Source organism: Chanos chanos, chromosome 13, assembly GCF_902362185.1.
Source record: "Chanos chanos chromosome 13, fChaCha1.1, whole genome shotgun sequence".
NCBI lineage: Eukaryota > Metazoa > Chordata > Actinopteri > Gonorynchiformes > Chanidae > Chanos > Chanos chanos.
In genome coordinates, this window is record NC_044507.1 from 17,838,108 (window position 1) to 17,848,965 (window position 10,858).

At 39.0% G+C, this 10,858-nt stretch overlaps 2 protein-coding genes across 2 annotated transcripts; one reads left to right on the forward strand and one right to left on the reverse strand.

Annotated features, from left to right (window-relative positions):
- Positions 1-5,075: 5,075 nt before the first annotated feature.
- Positions 5,076-6,012, reverse strand: hbaa2 (hemoglobin, alpha adult 2). Its single transcript, XM_030789901.1, has 3 exons — positions 5,875-6,012; positions 5,428-5,635; positions 5,076-5,295 (listed from the first exon to the last, which is right to left on the reverse strand). Exons 1-3 carry the CDS (start codon positions 5,967-5,969, stop codon positions 5,167-5,169), a joined length of 432 nt encoding a protein of 143 aa, XP_030645761.1. The 5' UTR covers positions 5,970-6,012; the 3' UTR covers positions 5,076-5,166.
- A 1,944-nt stretch (positions 6,013-7,956) lies between these two features.
- hbba2 (hemoglobin, beta adult 2) lies at positions 7,957-8,766 on the forward strand. Its single transcript, XM_030789836.1, has 3 exons — positions 7,957-8,103; positions 8,216-8,438; positions 8,560-8,766. Exons 1-3 carry the CDS (start codon positions 8,012-8,014, stop codon positions 8,686-8,688), a joined length of 444 nt encoding a protein of 147 aa, XP_030645696.1. The 5' UTR covers positions 7,957-8,011; the 3' UTR covers positions 8,689-8,766.
- Positions 8,767-10,858: the final 2,092 nt, after the last annotated feature.

Consider the following 10,858-nt stretch of genomic DNA (forward strand, 5'->3'; position numbering starts at 1 on the left):
CCCCATGATATAAACTATACTGAGTGCCAAGTATCACAGTTAAGTAGTGGGTAGTACCAGTCGTAGAGATAGAAATCTATATCACAGACGAGTCGGTGCACACAGGGCAGTAATAAGTGCCGAGAAGTATGCATCATAGAATGATGGGTATAGTGCATTGGAACATTAGAGTCGTCGGGTCAGTAAATGAGGGTCAAGTACAAAAGGATGGACTAGTTAGGGGTTTGTGGATGTAAGGGTTTCGCGAGGGGGTGAGTCTTAAGGAGCCTCTTGAAGATTGTGAGGGAGTCGGCAGACCGGATGGAGTTGAGCAACTCGTTCCACTACCGAGGATCCACACGTGCAAAGAGTGCAGTTAATGCCTGTCTGCTGCGAGGTGGTGGAACCGCCGATCGAAAGTTTTATGGTTTACTGCCTCAGTGTTGCTAGCTGTTTTGCATGTCCAACCTACAAGCATGTGCAAAAACTAGTATTTAAAATAGGCTGCCAGAGGCACTGACTGCTTTACTCGATTAAAAAGACAATGGGGGTAGGGGGGTGAAAATTAAGGTTAACTTAAGGTTCAATTAAGGTTCAAAAGTGTTTATATACCTGGTTAATATCATTTCTTTTTCCATTCTGTCCGTTTTCGTTCACTTCGTTTTCATCAACGCAGTGCGAAAAATCAATTTCAGCCCACATGCTCCTGCAAAACTTCTATGCAGGCCTGGCCTATGAGATGTAAGAATGGTCCGGTAGTCTCCTGAGACTCAGAACAATGGTGTCTCAATTTGAAAACACTTACAAATTTCAAAATAAACATGAAGAGTAAAGGTAAACTTTAATTTTTTTTTCAAAAACATATTTATTGTATTTTTATAACATATGCTCTGTGGAGGACATTTGAACTAGAAATCTGCACAAGGGCAGAATTCTGTACCCATTTCCGACCTTCCCAATACCATTGCTACTCCGTCCGCGGGTACTCCATCGCGGTCCTCAACTTATTCCTGCTTGTCCCAACACCCGTCCCCACCCCATTCTCGCGTGCACCAACACCAACACCTCACCACACCACATTTCCACATATCCCCACACTGCCCCGTTAAACAAAGATATGTCCCCTTTTCCACCCTAAGCACCCTAAGACTGACTTTTCCTTCGGGTTTTTTTTAAAGCATCCAGGAGCGTGTCAATATCGATATGTGTTAGATTTGTAATATTTGGAATATGCCATTACAAAAACATGTCACAGCTGTCGAATGACAGTTGCCATGTTAATAATTATGACTTACTATCTCATAATTATGAAGCAGTATGACTAAACCGTTAAAATTACAATTTTGAATTTATAGAAATCCACGGACGGTTACTCTCTGTTGAAACAATCGAAACCAATAAATAATCAAAACGTCCATTCGTAACAAATGGCGCCGGAGATTTTATTTCCAACGTCCAATTATGTGTCCAAAGCGACTCCTTATCTATCTATCTATCTATCTATCTATCTATCTATCTATCTATCTATCTATCTATCTATCTATCTATCTATCTATCTATCTATCATGTTTCAGAAAATGCAAATCATTTTATATAGACTACCGAAAGCACACTTAAGAGGGAACCTTTCTTTTCTGAAGCGGTATGATTGAACTCTTACAATTACAGATTTAAACCTATTTAAAACCTATTTAAACCTATTTAAAACTCCGCCCCGGAGTTTTTACTTCCAACTTCCAATTTCGTATAACGCCTCCTAAACGAATCTATCTATCTATCTATCTATCTATCTATCTATCTATCTATCTATCTATCTATCTATCTATCTATCTATCTATCAAGTTACAGGTATAGATAATAGATATATAAATTATACAAAGGATATTATCATTTTCAGTATTTCCATCAGAAAAAACAGGTGTTGTCTAGGCTACTGACTATTTTGTATCTAAAAGCGTCTAAATGGTGACAGAACGATTGCCCTTACTTTTTAACAAGTGCAAGAGTTGGATTGGTTTGGTTTCAGTCTGACGTGGCGAGACGTGTGAAATGAAATATGGCCTGCAAAGACAATGCGATATACTGAGTGATGCATTGGTTGAAGACAGCATCCCAGGACAGTAAGGCTAATGACATCTCTTGCGACTTGCAGATGCTACGAAGGATTCTCTTACTTAAAACCTACAGTTTTCTAAGGAAATTCGAGGTTGCCTTCCTAAGACCTTGCTGCCTGCCCCACTCTCGGCGAGGTGTAAGAGCGGACTTTTTCAAAGTTGAAAATAAATGAGGAATGATCTGTGCACCACCATGTCAAATAGCATATTACGTGGGGTACATATCTTTGCTAAGGAAAAGCACCGATCATTCAAACTGAACTGTCGCTAAGTTTGTGCAACACCTCCAAGGTCTGAGGTGGTGCCATCAGTAATGTCTAAAAGGTGGAAAATAATGAGACACAATAGCAGTGTGTTTCGTGCACCTGCTCTCATAACAATCTTTACTGAAATTCATTTTAGTTCACAGTGTCTATCAGTTTTCGATTTCCTTATTTTAACTAATATAAAAAATATCTTTTCCTACCGCTCTCCCTTCCTCTGGAATGGTTTACCTAAAGAAGTTAGAGAGGCAAACTCTCTCAATACCTTTAAAACAAAACTAAAGACTTATCTATTTTCTCGAACTTATGCATGATATAATTTTGATTAGACTTTGTTATAGACATGTAAAGCCCTTTGAGACTATAAATAGTGATATTGGGCTCTAAATAAATATCATTATTATTATTATTATTATTATTATTATTATTATTATTATTATTATTATTATTATTATTATTATTATTATCTTTGGCAACATCAGTTGTACATCCATAAATTGCAATAAAACATTTATATGCCAAATTCGTCTTATCTCAACCCACTGACCCCTAACATTGCTATTCCCATTTTAACCAATGCACAGTGCCTTATATACCCTCTCTGTTACCAGGCTACGAGTGATATCTATGTCCATACATCCCTGAGCATGATCAGGCTACACGCAAATAAGTTACTGCAACATTCATGTCATACAAACTAACATCTTTAGTCAAATACATTTACAGTAATCAGTAACCCATGTACGCTTCAGGAGTAAATGACTGTTGCCGTTCATAAAATTAATGAAACACAACATGAAGGAGCTAGCTCAAAATTTAAACATAATAACCTACGATGTGAAACAGAAACTCTTTGAAGATTTAAACACCGCACACTAACTGCATTTCATTTCAACGTTTTACACTTAGATCGTTAATAATAAATTCGGCTGAACTTAGTATTTCTATTTAGTAGAAAAATATAGTATCATACTATTTCGTCATTATTTCTGTGGTTGTGTACAATAAAACTCACCTAAAAGATGGAAAATAATGAGAGAGAATAACAGTGCTGTTTTGCGTGTAGCTGCTCTCTTAACAATGACGAGCTCCCGCAGCTACCCCGTATATAGCGGTTACTACAGCATGTCTCACACTGCTCCCTTTACCGGTCGCCAAAGCAACCCCTCACAACCAGTCACTCCAACCGAAAAAGCTCGAGGGCCTCTCCTTACAAGAATTTAACAGCGTCATTACCACAGAAATACGACAAAATAACAAATACAAAAAAATGTGACCACATACTGAAATGCGACAAGATAATGAACACAAAAATGTGACCACATTGCGTTACATTTGCTAAGAAGACAAGGAACTGAACATTAATTCTGCATCCCATTGCCTCTCCTTTCAGCCTGAGAATATTCTTTTTTAGTGGCATCCATGGATCTGTATTGTAGCTTAAAGTAGGCTATATACGTATACATAATACATAATGAAATACCGGATTCCCACTCTTCAGCTTTTATGTGAAGCTGTCCGAGGGGAGGGAGGTGCAGGAGAGAGAGTGATCCTCACTCATTGGGGCAGGGGCGGGGCCTGTTGAGATCATTTTGGCATCATGCATGCTGGCCCTGTGTGTGTGGTTAGAGACAGAGTTGGGGTAAATGTCCAGATAAGTCTATTGCCACACCAAAATGCATTCTTACTTTTCTCCACGCTACCCTGATGTGTGTGCGCGTGTGTGTGTGTGTGTGCACGTGTGTACGTGTGTGCATGTGTTTGTATTGCAGGTATTCCTCAAGAATATCTTATTTTCCAAGCTCCAGGCTGAACTGTGAGCCTGGGCAGGGTATGGGGTCATATAAGGGCTGCAACCCTGTTGACTGCCTGAGCTGATCATGCACTGATCATGCACTGATCAAGTCATCTGCACCCTCTGTTGCTGAAGTTGTCAGCGTTAGGGGGCAGGCCATCTGGTTGCTTTGGTTGGCTCCAGCTGGTCACCCACAGGAGGTGGTGCAAGGAGAAAAGATATGTTGTTCTTGAGTGCCTCAAGAAAAAAAAACCTTCAGAAAGCCCCTTAAGTACCCAGGCATCATTTGATATTACAATGTATTGCATCATCAAAGAAAATGACAAGCAGGCACCAAGGCAACTAACTATGCTCATTTTGGTCACTGAATAAATGCCTACCACAGTCAACTTTCCAGCACTGCCCCTAAGGGCTCACTGCTGACTGTGCACTGGAAACTTTGGCAACTATTATAGACTGGCTTGCTTCCATGTCCACACACAAGAACCAATGCAAAATACCATATTTGCAAGTTGGGATGGAGAACTTAGTGAAAAATGTAATTAATTTTTTGGAGCCTTTGTTGCAATTTTAATGAACTTTGCTATAGCAGAATCTCGGAGAGACAGAGTAGAGGGTCCTGGAGAATTCGCACCCAGAACTCAAAACTGATATAATCCACAAGGATTATCCATTCATCCATCCAAAAATCTATCAGTCTATTACTCCATTCATCCATCCATCCATCCATCCATCCCTGCAAACAGCAATTTTTCATAAAAAAATCTACTAATACAGTTTCTCTGTTGACTATAAACGTTTTGCTACAATCTTGACTCACATTCCCTAGTAAAGTCTGGGCTCCTCTGAAACTTCTTAAGCTCCAGGGGCTCCATTTCATTTGTTCATTCAAACGAGAATAGAATAATCACAAACAAGCACGAGTTATTTCCATAATTCACTTTATTGTCCGAATTTGCCCTTTATTTATTTGTTGATAGCAACTCGGTCATCAGTCGTAATATCGACGTTGGTCTTATCTGTATTTATCAGCAAGAGCGGCGCTCAGGGCTGCGAGGAACTTGTCCACAGCCACGTGCACTTCGGCTGTGAAATCACCTGGGAAATTGACTGCCAAAGCCACGAGGATGTTGTGGGACAAAATCTGGATAATAAACAAATAAATATGTGTTTGTTATATTTATACGTTCCAGAAAGCAGCATAATGGTGGGGCAGATAGTTCGCCTTCAGGCTCAAATAAACAAATAAAAGTTGATAAAATGAACAGAACTTTACCTTAAAATTGGAAGGGTCGACACGCAGTCTGGTAGCATGCACGTCACTGAGGGCGCTAAGCCCACCAATGAGATCATCCATTTTGCCCACAGCATCATTTATGGCTCCCATCACAGTTTTCCCGTGCTTCTTTACATCAGCAGAGCCGAGACTGTAATCGGACCACTTGGGAAAATATGTTTTGGTCTGGGGATAAGCTGCGAACATTCTGCAGAGAAACAGATTCGTTGAGATGCAACATTCGATAAAAACGGAAATACGACTTTTAATTTTGCAGAGATAACAACGAGAGAGCATATTAAAAATGTCGTGTTAATTAGAGAGAAGTTGTTTCACATAAGCAAATCACTGGTGACTTAAATGGTTCACAGATCATTTATTTCAAGAAAAGATTTCTGCAGGGAAGCACAAGAACATGATGTTAAGATTTGGGATTTGTAGTCTTACCTTGCCAGAGCCTCATGGCCTATGTCGTCGCTCTTTCCAGACACTTTAGACCAGAAGCCTTTGACCACAGCCTTATCTTTGGCTGTCAAACTCATCTTGATCCTTCCAACAAGTGAATAAGGAGAGGAACTGTAGAACTCCCGTGAACAACGATGTCTTTTTATAGAACGATGACACACCACACCCAACGCCTGGGATAACCCCACCTCTCTCGACGGTTAGGTCTGATCAGTGTGGACTTGCGGTTAAACCGAAGACTTTGTTTGAACTACTTTTTTTTTTTTCGCATTTCTCCATTCTAATACTATTTGCCGTTGATATGTTGTGTTCACCCGTACAATAATAATGTCTGTAATAGGCCTAATCCAAAATGTCACGGAACAGATTATAAAGATAAACTGCCTATTGATGTAGTCTGGGCATTACAAATCAGATGACACACGATAATCTATAGTGAAATTAAAGAGAGAGAAACAAAGCTAACATTCTTAATATCATTCTGAAACAAATATAATTGATCTATTTTTCAGTGACTTGATTTGTGGGGCATCTAATAGTCAAAAGTTTACCTGTGTGACTGAGGGGTCATACAAGGACAAGGCAGATCACACCCACTCAAATGTGCCAAATAAAAAAAGAACAGGACATCTCTGGTTATCATAAAAAGTTTACCAAATTAAGAGAATTCAGCAGGGTGGGACCAGTCTGAGCATCCTGATAAAAACTGGCAGCAGCTCAAGTTACATAATTTTTCATTAACATTTATAATGTTTCATTGATGCTAGTGTAATGTTAACAACAGTAAACAGCCTAGATGGCACGTTATACCTCAAATCTCTTATATATTCTCAAACATACCCTTACAGGTAACCCACTTTCATGACCGCCTTTCATTTTCTTTAAATCTTCTTAAAAACTGAGAGGATAACAGATCCTCTTTTGTTTAAATCGTTATTTAAAAGATAATGATGAATAAATAAATGAGCAAATAAATAAACACGCAAACAAATAAACAAACAAACAAATAAATAAAAGCTCTTAGTCATCGGCAGGTTATCAAAAGCTAGGGGAGGGGGGCTTATGAGTAAATAGCGAGCTTGTTAATTTAACTAAAGGTCAGTAATTACTTGACCAAAAGGTTCTCTTTTGTGCTATGGCGGCAGGGTCTTCTGTGACTTAGCTCTAGCTGCCCAAGAATGAGTTTCAAATGATTTGTTAAAAATTGCTGTTTGTATCACTGACTTGGAAGAAAGTATTTCAGAAAGAGAGAAAGAGAGAAAGAGAGAAAGAAAGAAAGAAAGAAAGAAAGAAAGAAAGAAAATTGAGAAGGATGTTCTCATATTCAAAATGAAATGAAACATACCCTACTCATTAGCAAGCTTTTTGAAAAGAAAGATAGAAAGAAAGAAAGAAAGAAAGAAAGAAAGAAAGAAAGAAAGAAAGAAAGAAAGAAAGAAAGAAAGAAAGAAAGAAAGAAAATTGAGAAGGATGTTCTCATATTCAAAATGAAATGAAACATACCCTACTCATTAGCAAGCTTTTTGAAAAGAAAGAAAGAAAGAAAGAAAGAAAGAAAGAAAGATAGAAAGAAAGAAAGAAAGAAAGAAAGAAAGAAAGAAAGAAAGAAAGAAAATTGAGAAGGATGTTCTCATATTCAAAATGAAATGAAACATACCCTACTCATTAGCAAGCTTTTTGAAAAGAAAGATAGAAAGAAAGAAAGAAAGAAAGAAAGAAAGAAAGAAAGAAAGAAAGAAAGAAAGAAAATTGAGAAGGATGTTCTCATATTCAAAATGAAATGAAACATACCCTACTCATTAGCAAGCTTTTTGAAAAGAAAGAAAGAAAGAAAGAAAGAAAGAAAGAAAGTGTCAAATTTACAAAAAAGTTATGCATATATTTTTCTTTTTTAATCACTACAGGGCTCAGTTCATACTTCACAGGGAGAGCGAGAGAGAACATCTTTTGGAACGTTTCCAATTACTTCCAATCCCATAGCCAATCAATTCGGGCGTCGAGAGTGGGGCGGAGAGCGTGAATACAAATAAAAACTCTGCCTGCAGTCATCTTCCGCGCTTGAGATTAACAGTCAGAGTTGGTTTCCTTAACAGCATAAGAAAATAAAACACTTGTCAGCATGGTGGAGTGGTCTTCTTCAGAACGCAGTACCATCACAGGCGTTTGGGGTAAAGTGAATGTCAATGAAGTTGGACCCCAGGCTCTAGCCAGGTAATAGTCTTTTTTATCATTTAGTTGTAGTGGCCTAAAACCCATTCCTCTGTCAGTTACTCACTTTTTTTATAGTTAATTTGACCTGTGGCGCAATGTGTTTTAATTGCAGGGTGTTGATTGTGTATCCCTGGACCCAGCGATATTTTGAAAGCTTTGGAAATCTGTCCTCTCCAGCTGCAATCATCGGTAATCCTAAAGTGGCTACTCATGGTAAAACTGTGCTAAATTCACTGGGGGATGGCGTGAAGAACATGGATGACATCAAAGGCACTTACATGAAACTCAGTAAGCTGCATTGTGAGAAACTCAACGTCGACCCCGATAACTTTAGGGTAAGCACGTTGCTTTCACATAAAAAAAGCATCTAAACATCTAATAGGTTCATTACTGATCTAAACATATGACCCTTTTTACAAATCAGTTCGTCTGTGTAAAACATTTGTTCTTTCACAGCTGCTGGCCGATTGCATTACCATCGTCATTGCGGCCAAATTCGGATCCGCCTTCAGCCCCGAAGTTCAAGCAGTCTGGAGAAAGTTCGTGGCCGCTGTGGTGGAGGCTCTTTCCAGCCAGTATTTTTAAAGGCTCTTCCCATGCGAGTAGCCACATCGTGCAGAGGCGACGAATCATCAAATAAATAATTCACTTCAGACACTCATACTTGTGGATTTGGTGTCATTTGTCATTTCTGTTATCACAAAACGTACCTTACCAGCCTACTGTAACAAGTTTTACGAGTTTACATTTAACTTTTCAGTTACGATTATTTAAATCCTTGAAAAGTAAGAATAAATTACATAAAGTATTAGTATGGACTCCACGGGAACAGCACAGTGTGCAGTAGACGTTTAAGATCGGTGAGATGAAGCAATAATAAAACAAACCTATTTGCATATACCGCATATATGCATATACTGTAAACGTGCATAACCTTTAGAGTGTCGAAATTTTTAATTATTTGGTTTCTTTTTGCTTTTTTTTTTTTTTTTTAGTTTGAGCATTTAGGCTATAATAAATTGGAAAAATCGCCTATTTAAGCCTGGTTTGAGTCAAACCAGAATGCGTGCAATATTGATACAATTAACATTCCTTTCAGAAAGCCGCGCATTTTCAAGATGCATATAAAGACGTACAGATTCAGGCGTGCTTAGGGGCAATAGCCTACATACCTTAGTAAAACCCCTTTACGTTGAAAACTCAAATTTTCTTTTCGCCAGACCAGCTCAGACACAGACAAAAGCTCCGCGCTTTGAATTGCGCCCATAAATATGATTCTTTGAGATCTCGCTGTTGATAACAGGCTGTTGTCTGGGCTTTCCTGTTGGTCATTGGCTAGTGTAAGCATATATATTCCCGACCAGATTAACCTACATAACTAGATTATGCCTATAAAGGCTCCAGAAACGAAGGTCAAGATGTAGGGCAAGCAGAGGTGGGGAAAACGAAGTAAATACTTCGTTACTCGTTTAAGTTTAAGTTTCAGTGATTGCACACACACACTGTGAACTGTAGCCTACATAGAGTTTTCAGGTATCTGTACTTTACTTGAGTAGACCTATTTATTTTTCTGACAACTTTTAACTTTTACTCCCTGTATTTTATCACAAAAATCTGCAATTTATACTCCTTACATTTTCAAAACAGGCGTTACTTTATTTGAGAGGAATTATTGATTGTTTTTATTTTGCATCATTGCGCGCCTTCCCGACATCAAGATCAATTTCAGCTTAAATGGTTGGGACAATAACATATAGAAAAGACAATCCCTTAGGCCTATCCATCGATGCATATCACGCACGACAGACGTATCAAGACGAAGCGGACAAGAAAGGGAGACTCGATCGCGAAGAAAAGGCTTCTAGTGGGGACTAGTGATGGGAAGTTCGGATCTTTTGACTGATACGGATCTTTGAATCTCGTTCAGTGAAATGAACGAATCTTTTTTCAAGTCATTCGTTCATTTCGTTCATTGGAATAAGCGCGGCACTGTAGCTCTCATCTGAGTGATGATAGTAAGACGGTACTCAAGCACTAAGAGCAACATGGTTTGCTTCATTTGGTAAAGTATAATAGGCCTACAAAAAAATCACTTTTGTCAACCTCTTAAGCAACTGAGTTATTCAGTTGAAATAGCCTACTGAGTTATTCAGTTGAAATGGCTGAATACTTAATTTGCCCGTGCGAGAGCGCTGCGCCTATCAAAAAATGATCAATCCATAATAGCTATTCCCTTTAGCCTACCTAGTCACTGAAGACCCGTAGTGTATGAACTCGTTCCAACGGAGAAGCAAAACGTCCATTCAGTAGCTACATTGCACACAACTAAGGAAGTGTTTTGGTTGACCAGCTAACGTTAGATAGCTCTCCTTGCCAGTAATAACAGCACTGGTCATGTTACTGTACTGGTCATGTTACTGTAACCACGTGAATAATGAAGGAAGGACCCGAGGACCCATGGTTAGGAGTCGTGAACGAGTCAGTCGTTCCTGCACTGAGTCTGCGCCGCGGCTATGTAACAAGTGAACGGAAGACACAGACCCGAAAGACCCGTTCGCGAAGCTGAGCTTAAGTGGCCTCGGGAAAAAATGAACGAATCACTTACTTGGACGACTGGTTACTCCCGAGTAAAGATTAGTTCAGAATGAACGAATCGTTCACTAACAACACATCGCTAGTAGCGACATGGATGGGAGTGAACCAGACAGCACTGCTGACGGAGCAGATTCAGAGCAGCAAGACATTCCCCATCCAT

What these genes read in the sequence shown, in the direction of transcription:
- hbaa2 (XM_030789901.1), bottom strand. Translation starts at nt 5,969, where the DNA reads ATGAGTTTGACAGCCAAAGATAAGGCTGTGGTCAAAGGCTTCTGGTCT. An exon ending in GGCCATGAGGCTCTGGCAAG is followed by an intron (nt 5,636 to 5,874) that starts GTAAGACTACAA and finishes GTTTCTCTGCAG; the next exon opens with AATGTTCGCAGCTTATCCCC. An exon ending in TCGACCCTTCCAATTTTAAG is followed by an intron (nt 5,296 to 5,427) that starts GTAAAGTTCTGT and finishes TTTATTATCCAG; the next exon opens with ATTTTGTCCCACAACATCCT.
- hbba2 (XM_030789836.1), top strand. Translation starts at nt 8,012, where the DNA reads ATGGTGGAGTGGTCTTCTTCAGAACGCAGTACCATCACAGGCGTTTGG. An exon ending in GGACCCCAGGCTCTAGCCAG is followed by an intron (nt 8,104 to 8,215) that starts GTAATAGTCTTT and finishes TTTTAATTGCAG; the next exon opens with GGTGTTGATTGTGTATCCCT. An exon ending in TCGACCCCGATAACTTTAGG is followed by an intron (nt 8,439 to 8,559) that starts GTAAGCACGTTG and finishes GTTCTTTCACAG; the next exon opens with CTGCTGGCCGATTGCATTAC.